Source organism: Zosterops lateralis, assembly GCF_965231275.1.
Source record: "Zosterops lateralis genome assembly, chromosome: Z".
Lineage (NCBI taxonomy): Eukaryota > Metazoa > Chordata > Aves > Passeriformes > Zosteropidae > Zosterops > Zosterops lateralis.
The window spans coordinates 65,336,315-65,359,565 of NC_139800.1; the positions used below are offsets into that span (position 1 = coordinate 65,336,315).

Genomic DNA, 23,251 nt, shown 5'->3' on the forward strand with positions numbered 1-23,251 from the left:
ATTCATCAGGCTGAAGATATTTCAAGTGGAACATTTCAGTGGATCCAAATATATATAGGTAGGTAGGCAGATAGATGGATAGCTACAGCTAAGTGTGTGTACATGCTTGTATGAGAGTATATATGTATGCCCACTTGTTTGTGTAAGTATGTACAGGATATATACTAGGGTAGTATGTAGTAGTATATACATGTGTATATACACACATACATGTATACCCTTATTTCACCCAATTGTGTATGTACAGTGTGTGACATTTGTATACACCCTGTACATACTTACACAAACAAGTGTAAGTATCTGATAGTAAGAAACTATCCAACAGTTCATCTGTTAAATATTCAGAGATCTTGTCCACAGATGGTGAAATGGGATGAAGTGTCAAAACACAGTTCTGATGTAATCCAGGGGCCAGGATCCATTCCCTTTTTTCATGGAAACTCATATCATCATCGATCCATGGTTCAGGACACTCCAGTTTAGGGAGCTGAGTGTTCAGTGTGCCAGTGGTAATGAAAGCCAGAGTGTAGAGAAATCTTGGAGTATCTTGGTTTGAAAGACAGGTGTCTGCTAAAGAGGGGCTGGGCCTCCCTCAGAATGGAGAATTCAAATCTCCTCCCTCTAAATTATTATAATTTAGAAAATTAAGGGGGCTTTCAGGCAGAGGTATGGGGATAGGAATAACAGTTCTTTACTAGTATATACAGCAAAGCAAGCAAACAACAGCAACTACCGCATGAATAATAGACAGAACCAGGAACCCTGAGGGGGTTTGTTTCACAAAGCCTGGGGCAGTTTGGCACAAAGCCCAGTATCCTGTCCTTTACCTGCCCCCAAAACTTGCATTATCTCTGTTATCTCCCCCTCTATGAGAAACTCCTAGAGACCCAAAGAACTGTAGTCAGGTGCTACAACTCCTCTCCTTTGGCCCCTTTGTTCTGCTTGAGTACCTGTAAGTACCCACTAGTTAGTTTCCTAGCAACTTACAGGAAAAATTCTATAAGTAAAAAAGAAACAAATCTAACCCCCAACATGGAGTTAGGAAAAATAATTACACGCAGATGTCTTGATATAGTTCAAGGGCTGCTGAATATTTGCAGAGGCACAATCATAACTGTGGAACGAGGACTGGAGCTAGAAATGAGAGACCATGAAAGACAAAATAGAAACCAAAATAGAGGTTAGGAGTAAAGGGAATGGAAGAAATCTCACTAATAGAGATTGGAAATAATAGAAGAGACTTAGCAGGCGAGCCCTGGTGAATCTTTCTATAAAAGTGAGAACTTCTGGAAGAGATTCAGTTCACAAGTGATAAACGGGAGAAAAAGAAAAAACAAGTTGGCTACCAAGACAGTAGGGACTGGAAGTGAAATGAACTCATTTCCTTGTGGTTAAGAACTGGAGGAATGATGGACTATGAAGGGAAGCTAAGCAGAACTATGATGCTTAGCTTACAGAATGTTAGTGTTTTTAAGCAAGGAGCAAATAAAGTGATGATAATTAGGTGACTGTGACATAGAAATGGCTATTGTCTCTCCTTGTCCTTACAGACAAGTCACCAATATAAATAGCAGGCACACATTGATGGTGATCAGAATAACAATGGCATCTGTCTTTATTCTGTATGTTCTCCAGTTTATATATTCTTAACAAAGTGTGATCTTAAGTATTTGACTACATCACAGTAACTTCTTATATTCATTGGTGTAAAGCAATTAGCATCAATATAATCGGCACAAGTTTTGCAAAAAGTTAATAAGGCACGTATACAAATTTACTTATGCAGTGGTCTTAACTACAAAGATCTCTCCTGTATCTTTTAAAATCAGTTTCCATGCTGACGGCCTTGTCTTCTTCCTTGCTATGGATACACTCATAATTCGTCAATTGTGTTTCTTCTACTAACTCAGTTTTACTTGCAGGCCAGCTGTCAAGCCCCTCCAGAGACTCCTAGTCCTTTTCCTGTCCTGACCTGATGCTGAGGCTCTGTGGGGTCAGCAGGAATACAAATTAATGTGATCAGTTTGGATGAAATGACAGGAAATTAGAGTGCTTGCTTGACAGGTCAGTGAGTGACTTCATGGCATGAAATACTGAAGGATGGAAAGAGGGATCAAATGTGAACTCCCAAGGAGACTGGTCAGGTCAAGGGTGTGACTTTATAAGTGGATTGAGTAGCTGAGGAAGGGTGAACAGGTGAGAGTAGCTGATTGAAGTGTTCTTTCGAAATTGTATTATTGTAGACATATGATCTGCTTCAGACTAATCAAGATAGTTTGATTGAAGGAAAGAAAAAATATTTTCTCATGTTTTCTTCAGAGACTTGTTTCAAATGGGTTGGATTTTTTTCTCTCAGCTTAGGTGGATAACCATTACTGTCAGTAATGAGAACAACTTGCATCATGAACCTACTATCCCTTTCAGCCTCTCCGTCTTAAATCACAGTGCATTAGTGCTGTTGAATAAAGAATTTTCTGGAAACATCCAAATATTTATTAAATTTCTGCTTCCAAGGTTAGCTTTCATGCTAATCTGAGTGCTATTTTCTCCATGAAACTTTGGACTTTGGGACTATGCCAGTGTATTTTGTACAAGAATGAGAAGGAAAAAAATGTACTCAAATTATTTGTAGTAGATTTGCAATACTTACAGATGTGATTTATTTGTGTATTGGATTGCGCAGAGTTCTGCTTTAACTATGGATGATACTGAAACAAAAAACAGGAACTAAATACTCAGTGGACTTCAATTAGTTGCATTCCAATTACAGAGCTAATTTAACAGAACCAAACAAGAAGGCCTTATGTAATACATCCTGGAATTGTGATCAGCTAAAGGTGCATGCAGAGTGAAACTGCTTCTCGGAAAATGGTGCATACTATGCTGAAGAATACCTGACATACACATATTTAGTAGATAATCACTTTTATACTGTAGTGTTCACTCTACAGCTGTTGAAACAAGGAAGGAATATTCATGTGTGGAAAGTATGACATATGCTCCAGTAACTGTAAGTAAATCGACTATTGTAAATACTAAGACATATTATGAGGGAGAGGACTTATAAAATAATGATATTTGTGGCACTTTCAGAAGTACAGGTGAGAAGGATGACAGAGTTGTCAGTTGTCCCAAAAGAATCCTTTCATCCCAGATGATAGAGCAAGTCTTATTAAATACTTATTCAGATACAATCAATAAACTAGAAATCCTCAGTGAATCTCAGACATATGCCAATGGTTCTTTTTCTACTCCTGAATGAGAGTAAACAAATGAAATAGAGTGGCCATATAGGATTATTAGTTCAACAGTCTGCAAACTGGCCATACTAATGATTGTTGCTGCATAATTCTGAAATTATCTTGAGAAGAATCTGTCAGTGCAAAATGCACTTACCGCAAGCAGTATGTGCATCATGAGGTACATAGAGGTACATAAGGCAGTAATGGATCAGAAATGCCCTGCAATTGAGTGGAAGCCCAGGCCAGTCTCTGTCTCAGACAGAATATGTGTGGTGGAAGTTGTTACTGAAAGCCTCTGTGACAGTCAGGTTTGTCCATCTTCTTGTTACCCGCTTCTTGTTACCTCCTCCACACCAAGGCATCCACTGACACTATGTCATCTTGGGCTAAGAAACATCTGCAGTTTAAGAGATTCTTCTTCCCACTCCCAGTCCAACTCCCTTCCTACCTATAGAGGCTAAAAAAGGAGGCAGAAACAAGGCTGAGGGTAAGGAAGCATTGCTGTCCTAGGGAGGGAACTGATGTCATTGAGAGAGAATGAACTGTCAGCTGCCAAACAACAGAGAAGAACTGAGTCCAACAGGCCCCTCTCTCACAGGGTGCTCTGTTCATTTCCTGGTAATGCAGAACTGGCATACTTGAGGTTTTGTTGGCTTTCAAGCCTGCCTTTGGCAGAAGCCAGTGGGAAAATATACTTTGGCTTAAACAAAGTTCTTAGTACCCTGCTGTTATATTAGGTCACTCACATGTGTTTGGAAGTGGTGAAACAGCCTGTGGACAGCTGGGCAGGTCTATCTGGGAATTTGATTTCATGATGTAACATTTTCATTTGGTTAGTTAATGGACTTGGAAAAATGCTAGACAATAATGACATTTCACACAGGAACAAGTTCTAAATCTTCAGATGTTCAGGATAAGTTTCTTGATGCTCCGGTTTTAAAAATGTGATATAATAGTAACTATTTTAGAAGACTTACTAGGTTTATTCTTAGCTACACCTCCACAGTAAAGAAATGCCTGCAAAAATTACAAGGATGTTTAAGCAAGTGTTCTCAGTTTTTATGGGTTAGTTAACAATTGATGCTTTCCAACAGAGAAATGTCTAATCCCTTACCACTCAGTGCAAGTATGCAGAGGTTGCAATGGGAGTCAGCTGGCATTAAAGTTAAATAATTTTTCATCAAAGTTTGGTTTAACCATTTCATTAATCTGCACATGAGTTACAATTAATTTTTAAATTTTCAACAAACTTTGTTCTGAAAGTACCTGAATGTATCTCCCAGGGTCTTAGGCATATTTGAAGCTGTGAATTCTGATGTTGTTTTTCAGTCTCTGTCTCTTTCTACCATGTTACTGCATAGAGTAGGAAAAAGGCAGAAAAAATTCCTGTGCAATGTAACTGTAGAGTTCATGGTGGATCTAGTTCAGATCCTGAAGTGTCCTGCACTGTGACAGCAGTAGCTGGCCTATAGCTGCACAGACAGATTGGCTTAACAGGCAAAAACTCGACCAGCCTGGCTTGTTAGAAGATAATAGTAAATAAGTCCCCAGGCATGTTACTGAAAGGTCAAATTCAAACTCAAACAGGGAACCCCAGCCCATTCCTTTGAACCACAGATGCACCTGTCACAGTGGAGCTGGAGACAGAGATGCAACATTAACACACTGAGTTCATGAAGCAACAACCCACATTTATTGTCCAGCAGCTCCTTTTATAGGACTTACAAATTCCCTGTGCTCACAGACATGATTTGGTCAGGGGTCTCAGCTCTGCCCAGCTCACTGCCCAGTGATATGGGTGCACCTGTGCTTCAAAGGGGTTGGCTGAGGTCCTCTGTCTGGGTTTGAACACAACTTGTGGTTGTCGTGTCCAGGGACTTGTTTACTTTGAGCTAGGCCAGTAAAGCTGGTGTCTGTTAAGCCAAATCATCTGTGCAGATATTGTCCAGCCTTATCTGTCACAGTTGCCCCCACTCAGTTTTAATAAAAAGGCAAAATGTTCTCTTTTAATTTACGTGCAAGGGCCTTTTGCAGATAAAATGTCAGGACAACATGATGACACATGATTCTACCTAACTAGACAAGCCTAGCCTCTCCTAGCTAGTAATGCATCCCACATATCATTGAAAATATTACATCCATTCCCAGGAGCTGTCCGGCAGGACTATCAACAATACAAGCTTTCAAATTGGCACATGGTGGGCTTATTATCTGGATGTTACAAATGTAGAACTTAACTCCATGAACAAGAAACATTTCAACTTTAGAACTGTGGGGAAACCAAATAACAAGGAAAGCAACTTATCAAGTTCAGGTTTTTACTTTGAATAAAGTTGTTCCAGATCACCATGAATCAACTGCACAAGTCATTTAAATCACTGCTCTACCACGTCTGCTGCAGCTTCATCAGGAGGATGTTGTTTCTGGTCCTGAACAGGACGTAGAGCAGGATGAACACACCTGGAGGGTATTCATCGTGTTCCAGTGTCCATGGAAACACAGGCATACCCACATCCCCATGTAATGAGGTCCCATGGACCTTCCCACTTGTTTGTGATAATGTCTTTTACCATTACTTTGGGTTTAGGTGACTGAGCATCTCCAGAAGTCTGCAGTCATGGAAAATGATTTAAAATTACTGGGTTTTGGGATTGTTCTGCTACTGCTAAGTGATTCAAGGTGTAAACAGCTTTCTCTACTCGGCTCTGTGGGGTTTCACTACACATTCCCCCCTTTTGTTTACCTAAGATGCATTTTAAAGTGCCATGTGCATGTTCAACAATGGCCTGTCCAGTTGCTAAATATGGGGTATACCAGTTTGGTGTGACACACCCAGAGCTGTAGAAATTGTCTAGATTTTAGTGATGCGTATGCAGGTCCATTACCTGTTTTGATGTTATGAGGTGTGGGAAATAGTAAAGATAAGAAGACTTTCAGAAAGTTGTGAAAGCAAGCCTCAGAAACAGAAAGAGCAGAGAACTTGGAGATAGCTGCAGCTGCAACATCTGAAAGTGGAAAAGTTCCAATACTACAGCAAGCAAGGACATGAAACAAAAGTTTGAGTTTTTAGGTTTGGCTAGAATAGACCTTAAGACTGCAGAAAAATATACCTAGCAAGACAGTAGAACATTTTAAGCTTAGTAATGGAGTATTGTGTATTATTAATAGAAAGCGTACAAGCAAGTATTGTTTGAAGCAGGTGTACATATGCTTTTAGTCATTGTCTAGAACAATTGTTTGTAAGCTTTAGCAATGCATTTTTGGCTGGAAAACTTTTAAAATGCCCTGTAACAAAGAGATCTTTGGGTGCTGCTTGCAAGACGTGAACTGTTCCCATCTTTCAATTGTCTCAACCTGTAATAAAAATACTACTGCAATAAAGCTGAAGGAACATATCCCAGCAGTCCTGTCTTGTTTGGGCAAACCTCCAATACAATGAGGGATACCCAAAGCAGAAAAGACTAATCGCCAACGTGCGATGGCATCCCAGCCTTTTTCTCCTGAGTGGGCTGATGCCCATATGGCAGAGGAAAAAGTATCAATTGATACATGCTCATATTTTAATTGTCCAAATCTGGGAATATGGGTGGCATGGGTCCACCAGATTTATAAAGCTTTTAAGCCATGGGGATAAACTCCCATCTGTGGTGGTGCAGTGTGGCCTTGGCAGTTCAGCACAAGTATTGCCTATGTTACAAGCCTCTGTGTTCGATAGCAGAAATTGCCTCTGCAGAGCTCAAACACCTTCATGAAAGAAGTTGTGTAAGGCTTTTGCTTGTGCCAGCATGTCTGGTTGTGGTGCTGTCCGTGCACAGCTAGCTAGGTGATCTGCTCGTGTGTCGCCCTCTGTAATAAAACCTCAGAGATTTGTATCGTTTCTAATGTGTAGAATGTCGTACAGGTAATTTCTTGTCTGCATGGTATGCCACTTAGTAGGTCAAATAATTGTGCATTGGCAATTTCTTTCAACAGCTCATTCTAATATCTGTGTTATGTCAGCAACATAGGCAGAGTCAGTGACAATATTTAAAGAGTTATGGGGAAAACACTGAAACAATTCATTAAGTGATGGATTTTCATGACAATCCTCACTGGCATTGTCCTTTGACAGTTGTAAAATTAGATGATTTCTGGCCTCAACATTAACAATTTGTTTTTTCCTAGCATCTTGTAATCTCTCTATAAACTGTAGATATGGTTCTCTGACTCCCTCTCTCATTTTGGAGTATGTTTGGGTTGGGTTTGCATATTAGTTACCTCTAAGCAGTGCCTGCAATCCCAGTTCTTTAACCTGTGCCCGTATTAAGGGATGCAATCTAGCCTGGAGTCAAGGATCCCCCACTGGTGGTAATCCCAGAAGTTGAGGGATCCCTGCCTCATAACATGGGTCTTCTCATGGAACCTTTATATTTTTTTAACTCCTGTTTTTCAGCACTGCTCTTCCATATAGTTTTGAACACCATATATTGGATTGTTGCAAACATTAATTTCTCAAGTTGCTTTATATCAAAAGGAGCTATCTCCTTGGTGGTTAGGAATCATAGCATATTAGCATTGGGAGTAGAACCCAAACTGCACTTGGCCACAAGCTGACACAGTTCAGAAAGAACTGGCCACTGGAAGAGGATGTACTTGTCAGGAGTAGTTTGGTTGCCTCTTATTATTGGATAAATGGCAACTGTCCTATCCTCAGGCTCCCAGGCCCCCAACATGAGTACATCAATGAGTTCTTCCCCCTTGCAGTCCCCACTCACGAGAGCCTGTTTCACTTTCTGCCAGACGCTCACAGAATTGGGCAGGGCTGCCAGTAGTGCAGCGATGGCGGCAACATCGTGGTGTTCCACAGGGGGATAATGGCTCTTGCTTTCTCTGCTGGTCTTCCTTGTGTCCCTTGCTGGTATACATTCCAGGGACAGGTCCAGTTGTGGTAAGGGGGGCACGCTCGCAGCAGTGGTAGCAATGATTCCAGGGTCCCTGGGTCTGCTGTTACTTCTGGGTATTACATCTCCAGGAGCTGCTGGTGACACATTTCCCAGACCCTCTGGCAGAGGCTGGCTGGGCGGTGCAGGCGTGTCCCATGGCACTGGGTCGGGGGCGCTGGCACGTCCCATGGAGGAGGCTGAGTCAGAGGGGCAGGTACGCCCCACAGAGGCTGGTTTGGAGCGGACCCCCGCCCCACAGAGGCTGGGTTGGAGGCTGCTCTTGGAGCTGGCCCACTCAGTCTCAGGAGGAGGCGGTCCTGGCAGGCGTGTGGTGAAGGCGGTGTGTGTGGTCCTGCACGCACGGCCCTTGTGGCTGTGCAGGCGCAGTTGGAGCTGGAAGGCGCTCTGTTCCCATGGGAATCACACAGCCCATACAGCTAGGCACGGTAACAGGATGTCCGCTTGTTACAGGAGGACAGCATGGTCCTCCCGCAGAAGCGGCTACACTGACAGCAGTTGAGCACCTGGCAGGAGCTGGGTGCAGTCCCAGGGGTCCTGGCAGATAGGCAAAGCATGGAGCGGCAGGCACACCAGGCAATAGCCGGGCAACAGGCAGCAGCAGGCGGCGTTCTGCAGCGGCTGGCGGCAGGTGTGGCTCTGCAGCAGCCATACATAGTGCAGCCGCTGAGTGAACATGGTCTCACAGCTGCTGGGGGCAGGCTCAGGGGTCTCTGCTGGCCTGGCCAGACACGGGGTGGCAGAGCACGGAGTGGTAAAGTGGCCGGTTGCAATTTTAGCGTTCTGGACAGAGGCAGCACAGCAGGGTTTGGCTGTGATGCGTCCTGCCAGCAGTGTATCCCCTCCTCGGACAGTGGTAAGGTCCTGGGTGACTGGGGCATGCTCTGCTGGGGAGACATATCTGGAGGGGGTGGCAGCGAGATCCCAGGTAGTTCTGCAGCACACTGTGACTTCTCCGCCTGTCCTCCTCTCCCACTTGCCTTGTGCACCATCTGCACCCCCAGCACCATGGTTTTGCCACTCACTTCAGCAGGTGATGCCAGTGGAGATCCCTCTGCCATCCTTGTGTCCTGCTCTCTCTTCAATGGTTTTAATAAATTCATGATGAGTCTCCAGGGTTTTACATTGTTAATGGTGGTCTCTTGGCCTGTCGAGGCTACTGAAAGGATATGTTGGCCAGCCTGCTCCCATGTTTTTGCATCTGGGGAGGCTCCTTCAGACACATCCAATCCATGGCTCTCATACCACAATATTAGGGCTACTAAAGCCTGTTTGTTGTACGTTTCCCATCTATTTTTTAAAACGAGTGTCCATAGCTGTAAGAGGGAGTCATCCGGTGCTGAAGACTGTGCCCCAGGAACATGGGTTCCTGGCATTGTCTCTAATCCACAAAGGGGAGTCTAGAGCCATGCTGCTTTCCCTGCCGTTCCTCTTTGCTGCCCACAGCACCCTCTGCCACCTGCAGCTCTCTGCCCGTAGCTTTCTCTACTGCAGCTCTCTGCTGCCTGCAGCATCTTCTGCTGAAACGGGGCGGAACGATCTCAACAACTAATAATAGTTGTTAAAGAGGTATGTATATAACCAGTGTCAAGATGCACGGGGAATAATTTCACTAAAGACACATGAGAATATCAGAGAGTTTGCCCCCCTTATTAGTCCCTGAGATTTTACATATACATGACATTGCACAGTCCCCATCATACATATTCACTCCCTGGCCCCGCCCATACATTCCTCATATGGTAATTAACTCCACGCCCTTCTGGGCATGTTCAGTGGTCTCTGGGAGTCTCTGAAGGATGAATGAAACTGAGTCTTCTTCAGTGAACTCTTCATCTTTATCTTTCTCACCTGTGCGTTGGCCCTCTTGGCACTTTTTCAAGGGAAAACTCAGTTTCAGCTGTTTGAGAGTCTGTGTTTTTCTCTTTATCTGCATTCTTAGTCCTATTATCCCATGGTGTTTAGGTTGACTCTTCTCATTATCACTGACGGGCTCCAGACGCTTGTAGTGCTTTAAAATATGTAAAAGGGTAACAGACACAGTGTTCGGTATTCACTAAATGCTTTCTAAAATGCAATTTAATACGTGTCCTGAAGCACTATTTGAAATACATTCTATCATATAGTGCATGTTCTTAAGTTTGCTATAAAGGATCAGCTAGAATTTTCAAATCTCTGTTTCATCTGCCACCCACAATTCTCTGCCTGCAGCTTTCTCTGCTGCCCACAATTATCTGCTCACAGCTTTCTGCAGGCCCAACACGTTGCTGGCAGCAAATTCTGCTGCCCCCTGTCTCCCCTCAATACCGTGGCCTCTTGTTGCTGTCACTTCAGGAGGTCACCAGATGTCGCTGTAGAGTCAGAGACAGTGATGTGACATTAACACACTGAGTTCATGCAGCAACAACCTACATTTATTGTCCAGCAGCTCCTTTTATAGGGATTTCAAATTCCCTGTGCTCACAGACATGATTTGGTCAGGGGTCTCAGCTCTGCCCAGCTCACTGCCCAATGATATGGGGGCATCCGTGCTCCAAAGGGGTTGGCTGAGGTCCTCTGTCTGGGTTTGAACACGACCTGTGGTTGTTGTGTCCAGGGACTTGTTTACTTTGAGCTAGGCTGGTCGAGCCAAATCATCTGTGCAGATATAGTCCAGCTTTATCTGTCATATGCACCCATGTCATTGGCCAGCGAGCTGGCGGAGCTGAGACTTTTAACCAATCCTGTTTGTAAGTGCAGGAAATGAAGCCCCTATAAAAGAGGGTGCCCAACAGTAAAACCTTGGTTGTTGCCTCATGATCTCGGTGTGTTCTTGTCGTATTCCTGTCGCTGTCATCGGTGACACTCCAGAATTATGCTTGGGGTGTAGTACTGCGTGCTCTGTATGGTCTGCCTGATGGCTGGTCTGCCAGAAATAGACAAACAATGGTGAATTTTGAAGAAAAAAAATTCTAAACTTTTAATTTCTGAATGCCTGTTTACAGTCAGCAGGGAAGTATTTGGCAGTATAGGGATAGAGCATGCGAAGTGCAGTGTATGGACCCATAATTAAGATAGCTTTCCTTTATAAGAAGAAAACCTCAGAACTTTGTTCTTAGTATTACTACTGAGGCTCAACTCTCTGCTGGTAAACCTGTGATAGATGCAATAAAATTGGATGAAGATAAGATCAGAGCAGATTATAAATTAGAAAATAAAGTTAAAATGGGTAGCAATACAAAATACAAAAGACTGCTTTGTTTTTGAAGGCATAATTTTGAAAAGATAAAACATTTTAATATGTACCGTGTTAGCTACAGGAAGTTTTTTGAATGGAAGTTGTTGGGGTTTTAATTTACCTATGAAAAATGAGCTAAGTCACTATACAGCACCTTTTTTTCTGGGTACAAATTCAATAATACGAAGTGTTAATCACATTTTAATGAACAGGAGACCAGTGTACAACATTGCTGTTCCCACGCTGCTATCTGGAGAACCCTGCAACCCCTCTGGCTCCCTATGCACTGGAGGGGACAGCAGTCTGTCCCAGTGTTGCCTTGTGCCTTGTCCCTCTGCCAGCAGAGAGCAGTGCAGTCCTTCACTGGGATTTCAGGGGCCATAACTGCAAACATATGTGGGAAACAAAGCAGATTAGTAAGGAGGAATATACACAGAAGCACTGAGCACAGAGGCAGACCTGAATGTGAAGGTGGGACATGGAGGATGCAGTGGATGGGGAAAACAACAGAGAGTGGAGGCGATGCAAGGTGGGGATGAAATTAGGAAGAGAAACCTGAAAATACAGACTGTGCTAAAGTAAACTGAAGACCTGAAGTGTGAATGTAAAACATCTTGTAAAGAGATTGTGGCATTCCTGTTACCCTATGAACCACAGGAGTGTTGCAGTTGTTGGTGCTGGGCATGGGGGAAGGACAGGGACCCAGGATGTGCAACCACTCTGTAGTACCATAGGGCAAAATAGGTGTTCTTTTCGTGGTTCTAGATCTTAATGCACTTCTTGTAATGAGTTGGAATGAATTATTCCTATGCCGACACTAATTTGTGACTAACAGAGGAGAAAGAAAAACTCACGCAATTGTTTTCAAAATGCTGCTCTTGGAGTGTGTTGTCTCCCATGAAAATGTTTTTGCCAGAGTGCAAGGATAGAGGCACAGCATGTATGGCATTTATTCCTGATTCTTATATTTGGGGTTTTTTTCTGAACTAATTTGGCACTTTAATAATATATTGAGATGATCAGAAAAATTTCAGCTGCAGAGGACTGTGTTTTGTACATCTGACTCGAGAAGTAAATCAGAATCCAGTCAAAAAGTGTGTGAGGCTGTCACTGTGTTTTAGGGAACAGAGGAGAGGGGAAAGGAGTCATCATTTCCTGTAATGGGTACAACATGTCCACAAATCCAGCTTATTAAAGATTTTTCCTTGATTTGTAGCAGAATGTTGAAAGCAAATGCTTTTTTCTCCCTTTCTTCCAGTAGCATCTCCTGAACTCTTTGTAAAATGTCAGTCTGTTATGTAAAATCTGCAGCATTCTAATGGTGCTTTCAGGCTTACTGTGACCTTTTGAAATCATTACAAGCCACGCCTCCTACAGCCCCCCATTCTTCCTTACTTAATTGCACCCAGGAACAGGGAACTACGAATTCCATTTCTTGTTATCCAGGTGGCATTTCCTGTTACTTAGTTTTGTAGTTTTCTGTATAGTAATTAGTATGCAGAAAGCTGGAGAGATGCCTGTGGTTCCAAAATGAACCCTCTGTAGCTCCCTCCCTCCCTCTCTCCCTCCCACTTGCGCTCTGCTTTTGGCACCGCCCCTTCCATGCACCCTTTAGCCAGCAGCAAGACAGCTGTGTTTGATCATAAACCACTTAAACTCCAGGCTCACTGGCAGGGGAAACTTTAGCATGAAGTGCAGCATTGGTTTCTCTCGGGGAGTGGAGCTTTTTTTCTCTTTTCCTTTCTGCCTCCCCAAATACTGAGGACTGTAGCAGCACTCTCCTTTGAATTTCTCTGTGAACTTGTGTGAAGCTCGTCAAATTTTTCTGAGCATGTTCAGCAGCATTGGGAGATGCCCTTTAACAGTCTTATGGAAAAGAACAGCATGAAAAGCAGACGGCACAGATGAAGCATGCCTTGTAGATGGACTAAGACAGCCCAGGGATCCTGGTAAGCACTTCATTCCCTGCATTCTCTGAGCATTTCACATTATTAGCAAGTCTCTTGCAGCAATGGATTATCTGTGAAGTCAAAACGAGTTTGGCTCTTTTAGAAGATCATCGTTAACTTAAACTCTCAATGTGTAGTAAAAATGGCTGTCTAGAGCAAAATGTGTAAGAGAGAAAAATTTCGGAGAAGAAAGTATTGAACAAAGAATTGAACAAAGCTTTGAAGCATTAAAATTTGCAGAAATTGTCAAGCCCTGAGAAGTCTAATCATGAATTCTGAAGTTGGTATGAAATATGGAAATGACTCCCCTGCAGAGCTGAGTGAGGTAAGCAGTTTCAGTGCCCTTCTTTACGCTTTAAAAAGAAACATTCCCCATTTGGGCTTTCAGTCCACGAGCAATGTAATTAAAAATTAATAGAATGTGTATTCTGCTATAACTTGCTGTGCCAGCCAGGAAATGACCTGAACTTTTTTGCTGCTTTGCTCTGAATGAGTGGTGAAAGGCTAACGATTGCAACCATGTAGAGATATTTTTCCTGTTACCCTGCAGCAGTGATTGCCTTCCCTCTGAGAGCTGTGTTTATACCCAACATTCATCTTTGCAGTAGGGGAAATATGGAGATCTTAGTTGAGATTAAACAGATGGTGATTAATTTAGGAGGGAAGTGGGGTGAGTGGAAAATGACAAATATTTATTGGTAAGACAACAACATTGCCAGAAGTTGTGTTTGCTTGTATTTAGCCAAGGTGATACTGTTTAGGTTAGATGAATTAAGTTACTTTCCTTCATTGCCTAAAAGAAAACAAGTCATGAGAAACTTTCTGCTTTTCCACTGGAAACCATAGCAAAGCTGTTATTTCTTACAGTTGTGGGTATGGTGTTTTTGTGTAACATGACTGTATGTGTTTTTAATAAATTCAAAATTAAAGCTATATCAGATGTTATGCAAATTCTTAATAAATATTTTAGAAGTGGCATACTTTGTCAGTTACTGAAATGTCTTAGATGTGTAATCCTTATGGGCTTTACTGACAACTGCCAATTTAGTTATGCTATGAAATCCCAATCATTTGATTAAGGTCATTTTGAAGGAAATTGAATCTGCAGTCTGTCTTGTCCTAGTTTAACTGAAGTGTTTCTCTGTTCCTTTTGCCCATTTCTTTGATACACCTTTTACTGTGACTTATCCTTTAAACGCTTGGTTTTTAAAGGAATATTAGGTAGGATATTCTTGTAAGAATAGTAGAGTTAATAGTTCCTGGAGCTAATGGTATAGAGAAAGGAGACACTGAGGTATAGAATGGAATAATAATATAAATTGAATAAATCAGTAGGCTAGTGAGGGAGACAACAATGTAGGGGGAAACACAGTAAACATGTGAGAGAGAAGCAAGTGCTGTACCTTGCCATACAAGAGGACAGTAGTTTTGTGACTGGGAAGTTCTGGAAAAAGAAATGTCATACATAATTCTCCTTAAAGTAGAAGGAGTGGATTTTCATTGTTTCTGTGTTACATTTCTCAAAGTATCGCTTAGAAAGTCTGTATTTGCATTGCAGCATAAGTGGGGTTCATAAACTCAGTGTAAAAGCCTGGTTTACTTTTGGTCAGAGTTTCTGGCTTGTTTTCTGGTTGTATTGATATTGATCCCTGCTTTCTATCACCTCAACATTTAATTTTCAAGAGTTTGCAAGATGACAGAGATCATGGAGTGTCTCAAGGAATTGATATTTGAGTCAATATTTGGAGCCAGTAGTATTTTACATTGCTACCTTGAAATTACTTATTCATGTTTCCTTCATGCATCAACTGAGAAGGTCTTTTGTAGTGAGAAATACCTTTTCTTTCTGGTGTTTTAATGTAGGGGATACTGAAAGGAGTCCGTGACTGTGCAACATTGTGATTGTTTAGGTGGGTTTTTTCCCCCAACAATGTTTCTTTAGTCTGTAGTTCACATTTATGCTCCAGTGCTACAGGTGGGTTAAAAATAGGCCCCTTTTTGACTGCAGACATAGCAGAGAGGATCATACAACTCCTAACTTTCCCCAGCTGCTTATCATCATTTGCTTGCTGCTCATCCTGGTCTTTGCAGTTTCACCTGCTTGTGTTAGTGAGCCTTCGCCAGTCACCAAAAAGGCCTGGGTCAGCTTCAGCAGTGATCTTGGGTAAAGCACTGGGTTTTCAGTGAAACACAGAGGCTTCAAAAAACCACTGTATTCGACTCTCAGAGGGAAGAAGATGCATAAAGACACTGAGATGTAGTAGATAGCTGCTCACCCCTAATTGTTAATTTCTCAAACAGCTGTCTTTAATTTCTATGCTCCTATTAGACCTTTCCCTATTGTTGACTGGTACTTGCCATAATTGAAAGTAAAAAATCCTAGGTAAAGGTTGTACCTGTGGTTTACGTATTTGTGTTTTTCCCATCTTTGCTGTGTTCTTCTCCTTCCTTTCTGACTCTGTCTTCTACAAACCATGCTTATTTTTGATCAATGGACAGTAGCCTTGTGTTCATTTAAAATGGAAAAATGGCTACGATAGGAATTTTATTAAATGACTGGTGTCTTAGTTCGTGTTCAGCTACACCTCTATATCTACAGAGAGCTCATATGCTGATATTGCAGTGGGCTGCTACTGCTGTACTCATCTGAATGGCAAATATGATAACAGACCAAGAAATACTATGATTCACATGATGAACGGTGGGTTTTTGTGTAGGTGCCTTGATCTCTTTATCTCAGTACGTGGAGCTCTAGGCATGAAACTACTGTTATTAAAATAAACAGGAAAGCTGCAAAGCCCTGAAGATATAATAAATGCATTATTGACTGGATACATTAGACAAAAGCAAAAATAAATGTATTGCAATTCATTCCATCTGTGTTAGAACTTTCTACCTGAGATTTACATCTCTCTTTGGCAAGAATTAAAGGATACGTTTCTTGTCCAAGACACAGTGTGATTGTGGAAACTTGTGTATTGTTGAAATTATATCGCTATTCCTAAACTTTTGTCTGGGTAAACAGAGTTTTTATTCGTCTTTATTTACTCAACTGCCCCCATCCAAAGGGCATGCAGAAGAAAAAAAAAAACCTGATTTCTGTTGTAAATCATTCAGACCTCTGCAAAATTCATGCTCTGTTGTTCCCTAGCTCCAGAGTTCAAGGTGTTTTGGTATTGAAACATGTCAGATCATGTTATCCCATTTCTTCTGCTCTTCTTTGCCTTCAAGTTTGAAGTCCAAAGAAAGAAATATTATCCAGTTTGCTGTTTGCATGGTGGATTTGTCATGTTGTACCTGCTTAGAGAGATAGAAGAAGCCTTGTTTTTACATAGCAAGGTGGTGTTGAGCTTGGTGGTTTGTTTGAGAGGTTTTTTTGGTGTATATATAGGATACAATAAGAGAGGCAACACTGTTGTGTAGTCTGTGAGGATTTACAACAGCCTGTGGTACTTTTGTAAATAGGTAACAGTGGCCAAAAAAGCTCTGTTCTACTATTCTGAAATGGGCCTTTGCCCATTTAAGGCTTAATACATTTTGTAGAGATTGCCCTTAAGGCTCAAATCAAGGAAGGATGTGATTTTAATGCATAACATAATACCCAAATTATGAAAGCTCTCATTGGATCCCTTCAATTTCTTACTCATACATATGAGTTCTGAAAGCCTTTGTTGTAAAGACAAGGCATATTTTCAAAGCCAACATAATGAATTTTACTGAAAACATGTACAGGTTAACAGTGGGGTGTCCATAATTGCAAACTGTGTTTTACATCAGTAAAAATGAAGTTTTGTATCAGAATTTAAATGGTTCGTACCTATTAAATTGTCTTTTCTGCAGAAAGAAATGTTCATCTAGAAGGAGCTGGATTGTCTAATCTGTATTTTCTTCCGAATTCAAAGGACTATGTGGCTTTAAATCCCAGCATTCTGAGGATCTGAGTATCCCTTACATACTAACACAGATCTTACCTACTGCCCTGGACATTCACTGTGGAGATGGTGTGCTGAAACAGAGAGAGCTGTGGTCTGACTTGGTACACTTTTTGGACTAAATATGGCCAGCAGTTATGCCCATGCGTAATGCTGGGACAGTTAAAATTATTAGTGCAAGAATGTGAAGGAAATGTTGAGTGCTTAGGTTAATGATATTTTTCTCAATTGTATACTTAAGAGATAAATTTTATCCTTGATTAAAAGGCCAAGCTATGTTCTTGGCTATGATTTTCATTAAGTGAGCCTTGTGAATTTGCTTGTAGTAAGACTGTGCCTAAGAGATTTTGAAATTATATAAGAGCTGGTATTATAGTGAAGCAATACCGTCAGCATTGCAGCTGATTTGTATAATGTTACTGTTTATTCTGGTTTTTTAGCACTTGCTTCATGAGTTGATGGTGTATAATACATGAAATTTTTATTTTATTATTTTCTGCATGGCAAAATTAGGAGATAGCATGCTGCTTGAAATGCACACTTTATACCTCCTGCTTCTTGATGTTTGGAGGTCAAGTGTTTAAGATATAGATGTTGTATGTGACAGCATTAGCTACAGGTTCATATTCTTTAACCTTTTAACATTGACTGGAATAAACAGATGGGTTGTTTGTCTTGGAAAAATTACTAACTTATTTGTTTGTTTCAATAACAAGGTGTTTAAAATTTAGGGGAGGGGAAGGAAGGATAGGCTTCAAAGCTGGTGTTTGTGTAGGAAGCAGAATAATGAGTGCATACTAAGGATTTCACCAAAATCTTACATGTGAAGAAAGGACCAAGTTTGAAAGGCTTAAATTCTCACTTTTTAATAAGTTTATGGTAGGAGAATATTGCACTTTCTTCTCAGATTTGTGTTCCACTGCTACTCTACTTATAAACTGGACTCAGATGAAGAACGTTGTAGAAGGAGAATTGCAGAAATAAGAGGAGCTTCATGGCTTGAAGCTGTGTACACAAGTCCAGTGAGAGTGTGAGGGAGCTGTGGGGTGAGCTGGGTAACCAGCTGAGGAGCAGGACATCATTCAAAGCCTCCCTGGCAGTGGAAGAGTTCAGCAGTGACCATCCCCACCCTGAGATACTTTCCCATGTGCGCCTCTCTTCCTTTAGAACAAGTGCCAGCTTGTGCTGTCACTGTACTTAGGTGTGGGGAAAGAGCACTAAAGGAATGGGGAAGAGGTTTTTTTGTGTTCCAAGGCAGGATTAAATCCCAAACACTTGTTTTATCTTCCTGGCCTTGGTAGTCTTCCAAGAAAATCAGTGAGTAAATATCACTGTAATACTTTGTCTGCTTCCTGAATGGCCTCTGATCATGCAACAAATGCGCCAGGGTGTTTCCAATACCTCTCATAAGCAGGTAAACACCTTATTTTACTGCAATTCCGTCTTTGCTATTGGATATAGCCTTGGCTGTCAGTGTCAAAGCTGTGCAAGCTGTAACATAGAAGGGTGTACTGCACCTTGTCAGCAGAGGTGGTGTTTTCCCCATTCAGAGGATGTTTTGGGAAATGTGATAAATTATTAATTCTTTAAAACATTGCAGCTTTACAATATTACAGAGTGGAATGTGGTTATCAAACAGCAAAAAAGAGGCATATTTTAAAATTATTTTAACCTTGATAAAGTTGCATAGCTGATTTTTTTCTTAACAGTAGGCAACCAAAAAGGTGAACAGTGTTAACTACTAAACTCTTAGAAAAGTGAGCACAACAACCCAGTATGCTTAAATCAAAGTTCCTTAAGGAGAAACTTTCTTAAATGGTTTCTAGTGGAGAGCTGGGTAAAACTTCCATCTGGAGGTAGCAGCATATGTAGCCACAGGTGTGTTCTTGGCTTTAGTGCTTCAGAGACGCTGAGGTAAAGTTTGCAAACCTTTGGATGAACCACTCCTATTTCCTGGTTCACACGGGCTTTGTGGAGCACTTGTCAGCCTTGCAAACCTGACATTTTCCCATGCTGTTGTCATGAAGTGTTGAGAAGTGTGGAGACATTAGATGTGAAATATAACTACAAATTTTAAAGACTTCTTGTGTGTCTCTCTTACACTGATGTATCGGTAATAATTGAAAGAAAATGCTTCAATGGTAAACTTTAATGGGCATACTCCTGGACAGTGACTCTCAATCTGAATGCAACCTTTAGTTTGGATTCATAGTCAAGCTGAAGGTGCTCTGGCATGATCAATTTACAGTGTGCATGGTATTTCCAGTGTTAAAAACATAGTGACTTCAAAGGAAATGTTTTTTCCTGGATTTGTTTGAGCTGCTTATCAGGCCTAGAGTGTATTCCAGGCTTCGCTATTATTAAATTGAAGGACTATAAAAAGATTAGTCAAAATGCCCAGACACTGTCAGCACTGATAACACTCTTCTGCCGTGTCCTAATGAAAAAACTACAAAGATTATGTAACTTACCTCCCTGATATTGAAATATTCCTTGCTCCTAAAAAGAAAGTAAGAAAAATGCCTTATATGCTGAAAAATCTGTTAGTACAAATATATGCTGTGAAAGTAGCATTAACAATGTATTAGATTGTCTAATTGCTTTTAGAAACTCGATGTTTTTATTCAGAGATAAAAAAAGCCAGAGTTTGTTCCTGGAAGATTTTTGGAGATAAGGATTGTAATCTTTTCCCTCCTCCCCTTCCAACTTGGAAAAGTAAAATGTGTTTTTGCCTTTAATCAGATATGTTCTGGCTCTGTGTGGGAACAATTACGAGATTCTTCTTCAGAAGGTATTTTTATGTATTCCTCTGCAGTCTCTGGATTTGTAGTTCATAAAGGGACACAGAAACAAAGTGTTCTGAAAGAAGAATCCATAGATTGCAAGGTTAAGGTTTACAGTGGCAGAATTTTCTGTGCTGTGTGTGGGAAGAGAGGGCACGAAGAGAGGCTGTGTCATTGGTTTGGTCAACTACAGTGAGGTGTAATTACATTTCTCCTCTGGGGCTCTGAGTAGTTTATGTACAATTGAAAAGGAAATGTGCTCGTGCCACTTCTGGGTGTTTTCCTTATATTTAGGTTTTACTGTCTTTGCGACATTGCATGGTACTTCTGGCTGCAGGTGATGAGAATTTCTGCTTCTCAAGTAGCATGGAAAGGCTTAATTGGACTTTTCTGTTACATGTAGAAATAATATGCCAATTTATGTACTCTTTATGATGGTCTCTGAATTCAAAGATTCTGTGGGATGGAAGTTTTGTGTGGGGATCTGATGCTGGAAAATAAGGGGTTTTGCCACTGGTGGCAACCTGCTTTAGGCAGTCCTATGTCAGGATTTCCCATGTAAATTAACTGTCTGTATGAATGATGTATATTTTCTACAGATTTTGATTTTAACTATCTCCAATGAATAGAAATATTCCTTAAGACTCTGTAAATTGGCTTACATGTTCTCTCTCTGTTGTAATTATAGAGGAAAATTTGTCATTAAAATTAAAATATTGACAGAAATCTTTTCAGCCCTCCCAATGTAAGAAAATGTAAAGAAATACAGAAAGAAGTATTTTTTCGATATGCTTAGATATACCCCTTATGGTTGTTTGTTATATTATTGGTTCCATTCTACATTTTATAAGTTACCCTCAGTAACCTTTGCAGAATTTTTTAAATGCTTCAGAAGCTGGTCACTGGATTTTATTGCAGATTATTGGAGTATCACTAAAATGTAGTACATCACGAAATAGAAATTTACATCAGGATTATGGCCATCTGCTGATAACTGAAACCAAGGTACTGAAACATAGCTGATAACTGAGGTACTGTTTTAAAACCAGGCCATTTATACATATTAAAATGTGAGGCTATTTCAGTGTTTGATTGGTTCACAACAGCACCTCTAGTTTCTGATCTGCCAGAGCAACTTTTTGAAACGTTCCAAAAAAAGTTAATGGTTTGGTTGCAGTGATGGAATTATAATTCCGTCAACAGAGAATTGTGATTCATGGTTGTGATGACAGAGAAATACAAGATCGTTACTATGTATGTGATAAGTCCAAAACTGTTCAGTGGCAGCTCAGTGTCCTTCTGAACCATGTCCACAGAGGTTGGTTTTCCCACAAAGCAGCACATGTGCCAGTCTTGAACAGTCTTCCCTTTGCAGACAGTAAACCCAAAAGTATCATTTGCTTGCAAAGACATTATGTTATCTGGCCTTCATCTACAAGAGGCTGTGATAATCCTACTCCAAACCGTGCTGGTTTGCTTCCTATCCTTCAGAGGACTGAATACCTCTAGTTTGGTAATCTTTTGAACTTTGCATCCTATCTAAATTGCACAGGTTGTTTACTGTTAAGCTGTTGCCAGGTAGGAGAATCTAGCTAGCTGTTTACTGTTCTTGGGACTGATACTGCCACTCCTCAAGTGGCACGTCAGCGGAATCTTCCCTCCTGTGCCTGGATTCATGTGCTTGTGTAACAGCCTGGGCCCAGATTAGACAGCCAGGTGTTACCTCGGGATTTCAGGGCGAAGATCCCTTAGGTGATAAAATAGAGAGAGGCTCGATTAGGTGATTTGAAACAGAAAAGAATTTTTAAGAGCAAAACAACAAACAGCACAAGACCATTGGTATGGGGGGCACCAAAAAAGGTAAGGACCAGGGGTTTACAGTAATTTATATAAACTGAAGTAGGGGCAAAGTTTGAGAGACGAGCACCAACAGGGAGTGGGGATTAGGACTATGTAAAACAATGTGATAAACAGTAACCAATAGTGAACAAGGGAAACAGAGAACTTTCTAGTAACATTAACATAAAAATTCCTAGGGGGCAATGCAGGAGAGATTTCACTCACCCTAACTAACTCACCCACGGCCTTAAACCAAGGCTTTCTTTGACCCCAACATGCTTGAAATGGGTTTTGCAGCTATATACAGAAAGCAAAGTGCATATTGTCATCTGCACATAACACCAGGTACCCCCTTTAGAAAGGTGTGTTGAGAACTGTCCTTTACCATTTTACATGTTTGGCTTCTTTTTCTTTTTACATTACATACAAAATGTACTTATCTCTTCATGAGATAAGATTTTTCCATCCCTTAATATTTTTTCCTTTTTTTTTTTTTTTGCACAGCATTGTACAGCATATTTTTTTTTCAAGCTACTGATGCTGCTCTTGTCTAATTTACTGACTTAGATTTTTTTTTTTTTTTAATTTAAACTGATTTGCCCATGTACTTCAGTCTTTTTATTTAAACTCATGGTGGTTGATCTGTTCATCAACTGGTTCTTTCTTTTTCTGTGTTGTGATCTCACTCCTGTAGGAAGGGATGATTCTCTCTTGATGATATAGCACAGGTTCTGCCAGGTGTAACTCACCTGGTGGAAGGTCTGGCCCGTGCTAAATAAGAATGAAGGTAATTTCAGGGAAATATGTAAGTAAAGCAAATCTTAGAGAGAAATTTTTTTTCAGCAGATAGGTGCCTGCTGTATGTGAAGAACAAAAATTGTTAACAGTATTTCCAATTATACTTTTCTTCTGCCTTATGAGATGCTGGATTAAAGAATGGAGAGAATCTCTTGATTTCTCCTCTTCCACTACTGGGTATCTTCCCTATGGAGCAAAGTAGGAAGAAAGTGTATCAATTCATAACTGTCAAGTCATAATTGCATGGAGATCTGTATTAATTTAGTTACTTGGTGAGGGAGATCTGCAAAACACAGAACATTTTTTCCATGCTTTTTAAAACTTACAGATTCTGTCTCACATTCTGCAGGGTTGAATACCTATGAATACTCTTAATTATCTTTCTTTGTGAACTCTATGTGGTTGAATTTCAATACCTACCCCTTCTAGAATGGAAATAAATGTGCTAATTGCTTTTCATGAAGGTAGGTTTTCTCCTTTCCTGTGAGAATTTCTTTAACTTCCTATATTTCTGTATTAGGCTGAATCTCTTTTTATAGCATACTTAAGCT

General features: G+C 40.9%; 1 protein-coding gene across 4 annotated transcripts in view; it reads left to right on the forward strand.

The window, feature by feature from the left end:
* MCC (MCC regulator of WNT signaling pathway) overlaps positions 1 to 23,251 on the forward strand; it is a 207,448-nt gene that overhangs the window by 49,099 nt on the left and 135,098 nt on the right. The window contains exon 1 of one of the 4 annotated variants that reach the window (XM_083884578.1): positions 13,014 to 13,673. The exons of the other annotated variants lie outside the window; for them this stretch is intronic. Coding sequence (XP_083740704.1) covers positions 13,617 to 13,673 — 57 coding nt within the window. The 5' untranslated portion in view covers positions 13,014 to 13,616. Of the gene's footprint in view, positions 1 to 13,013; positions 13,674 to 23,251 lie in introns of those variants that run through there. 4 annotated transcript variants of the gene reach the window in all.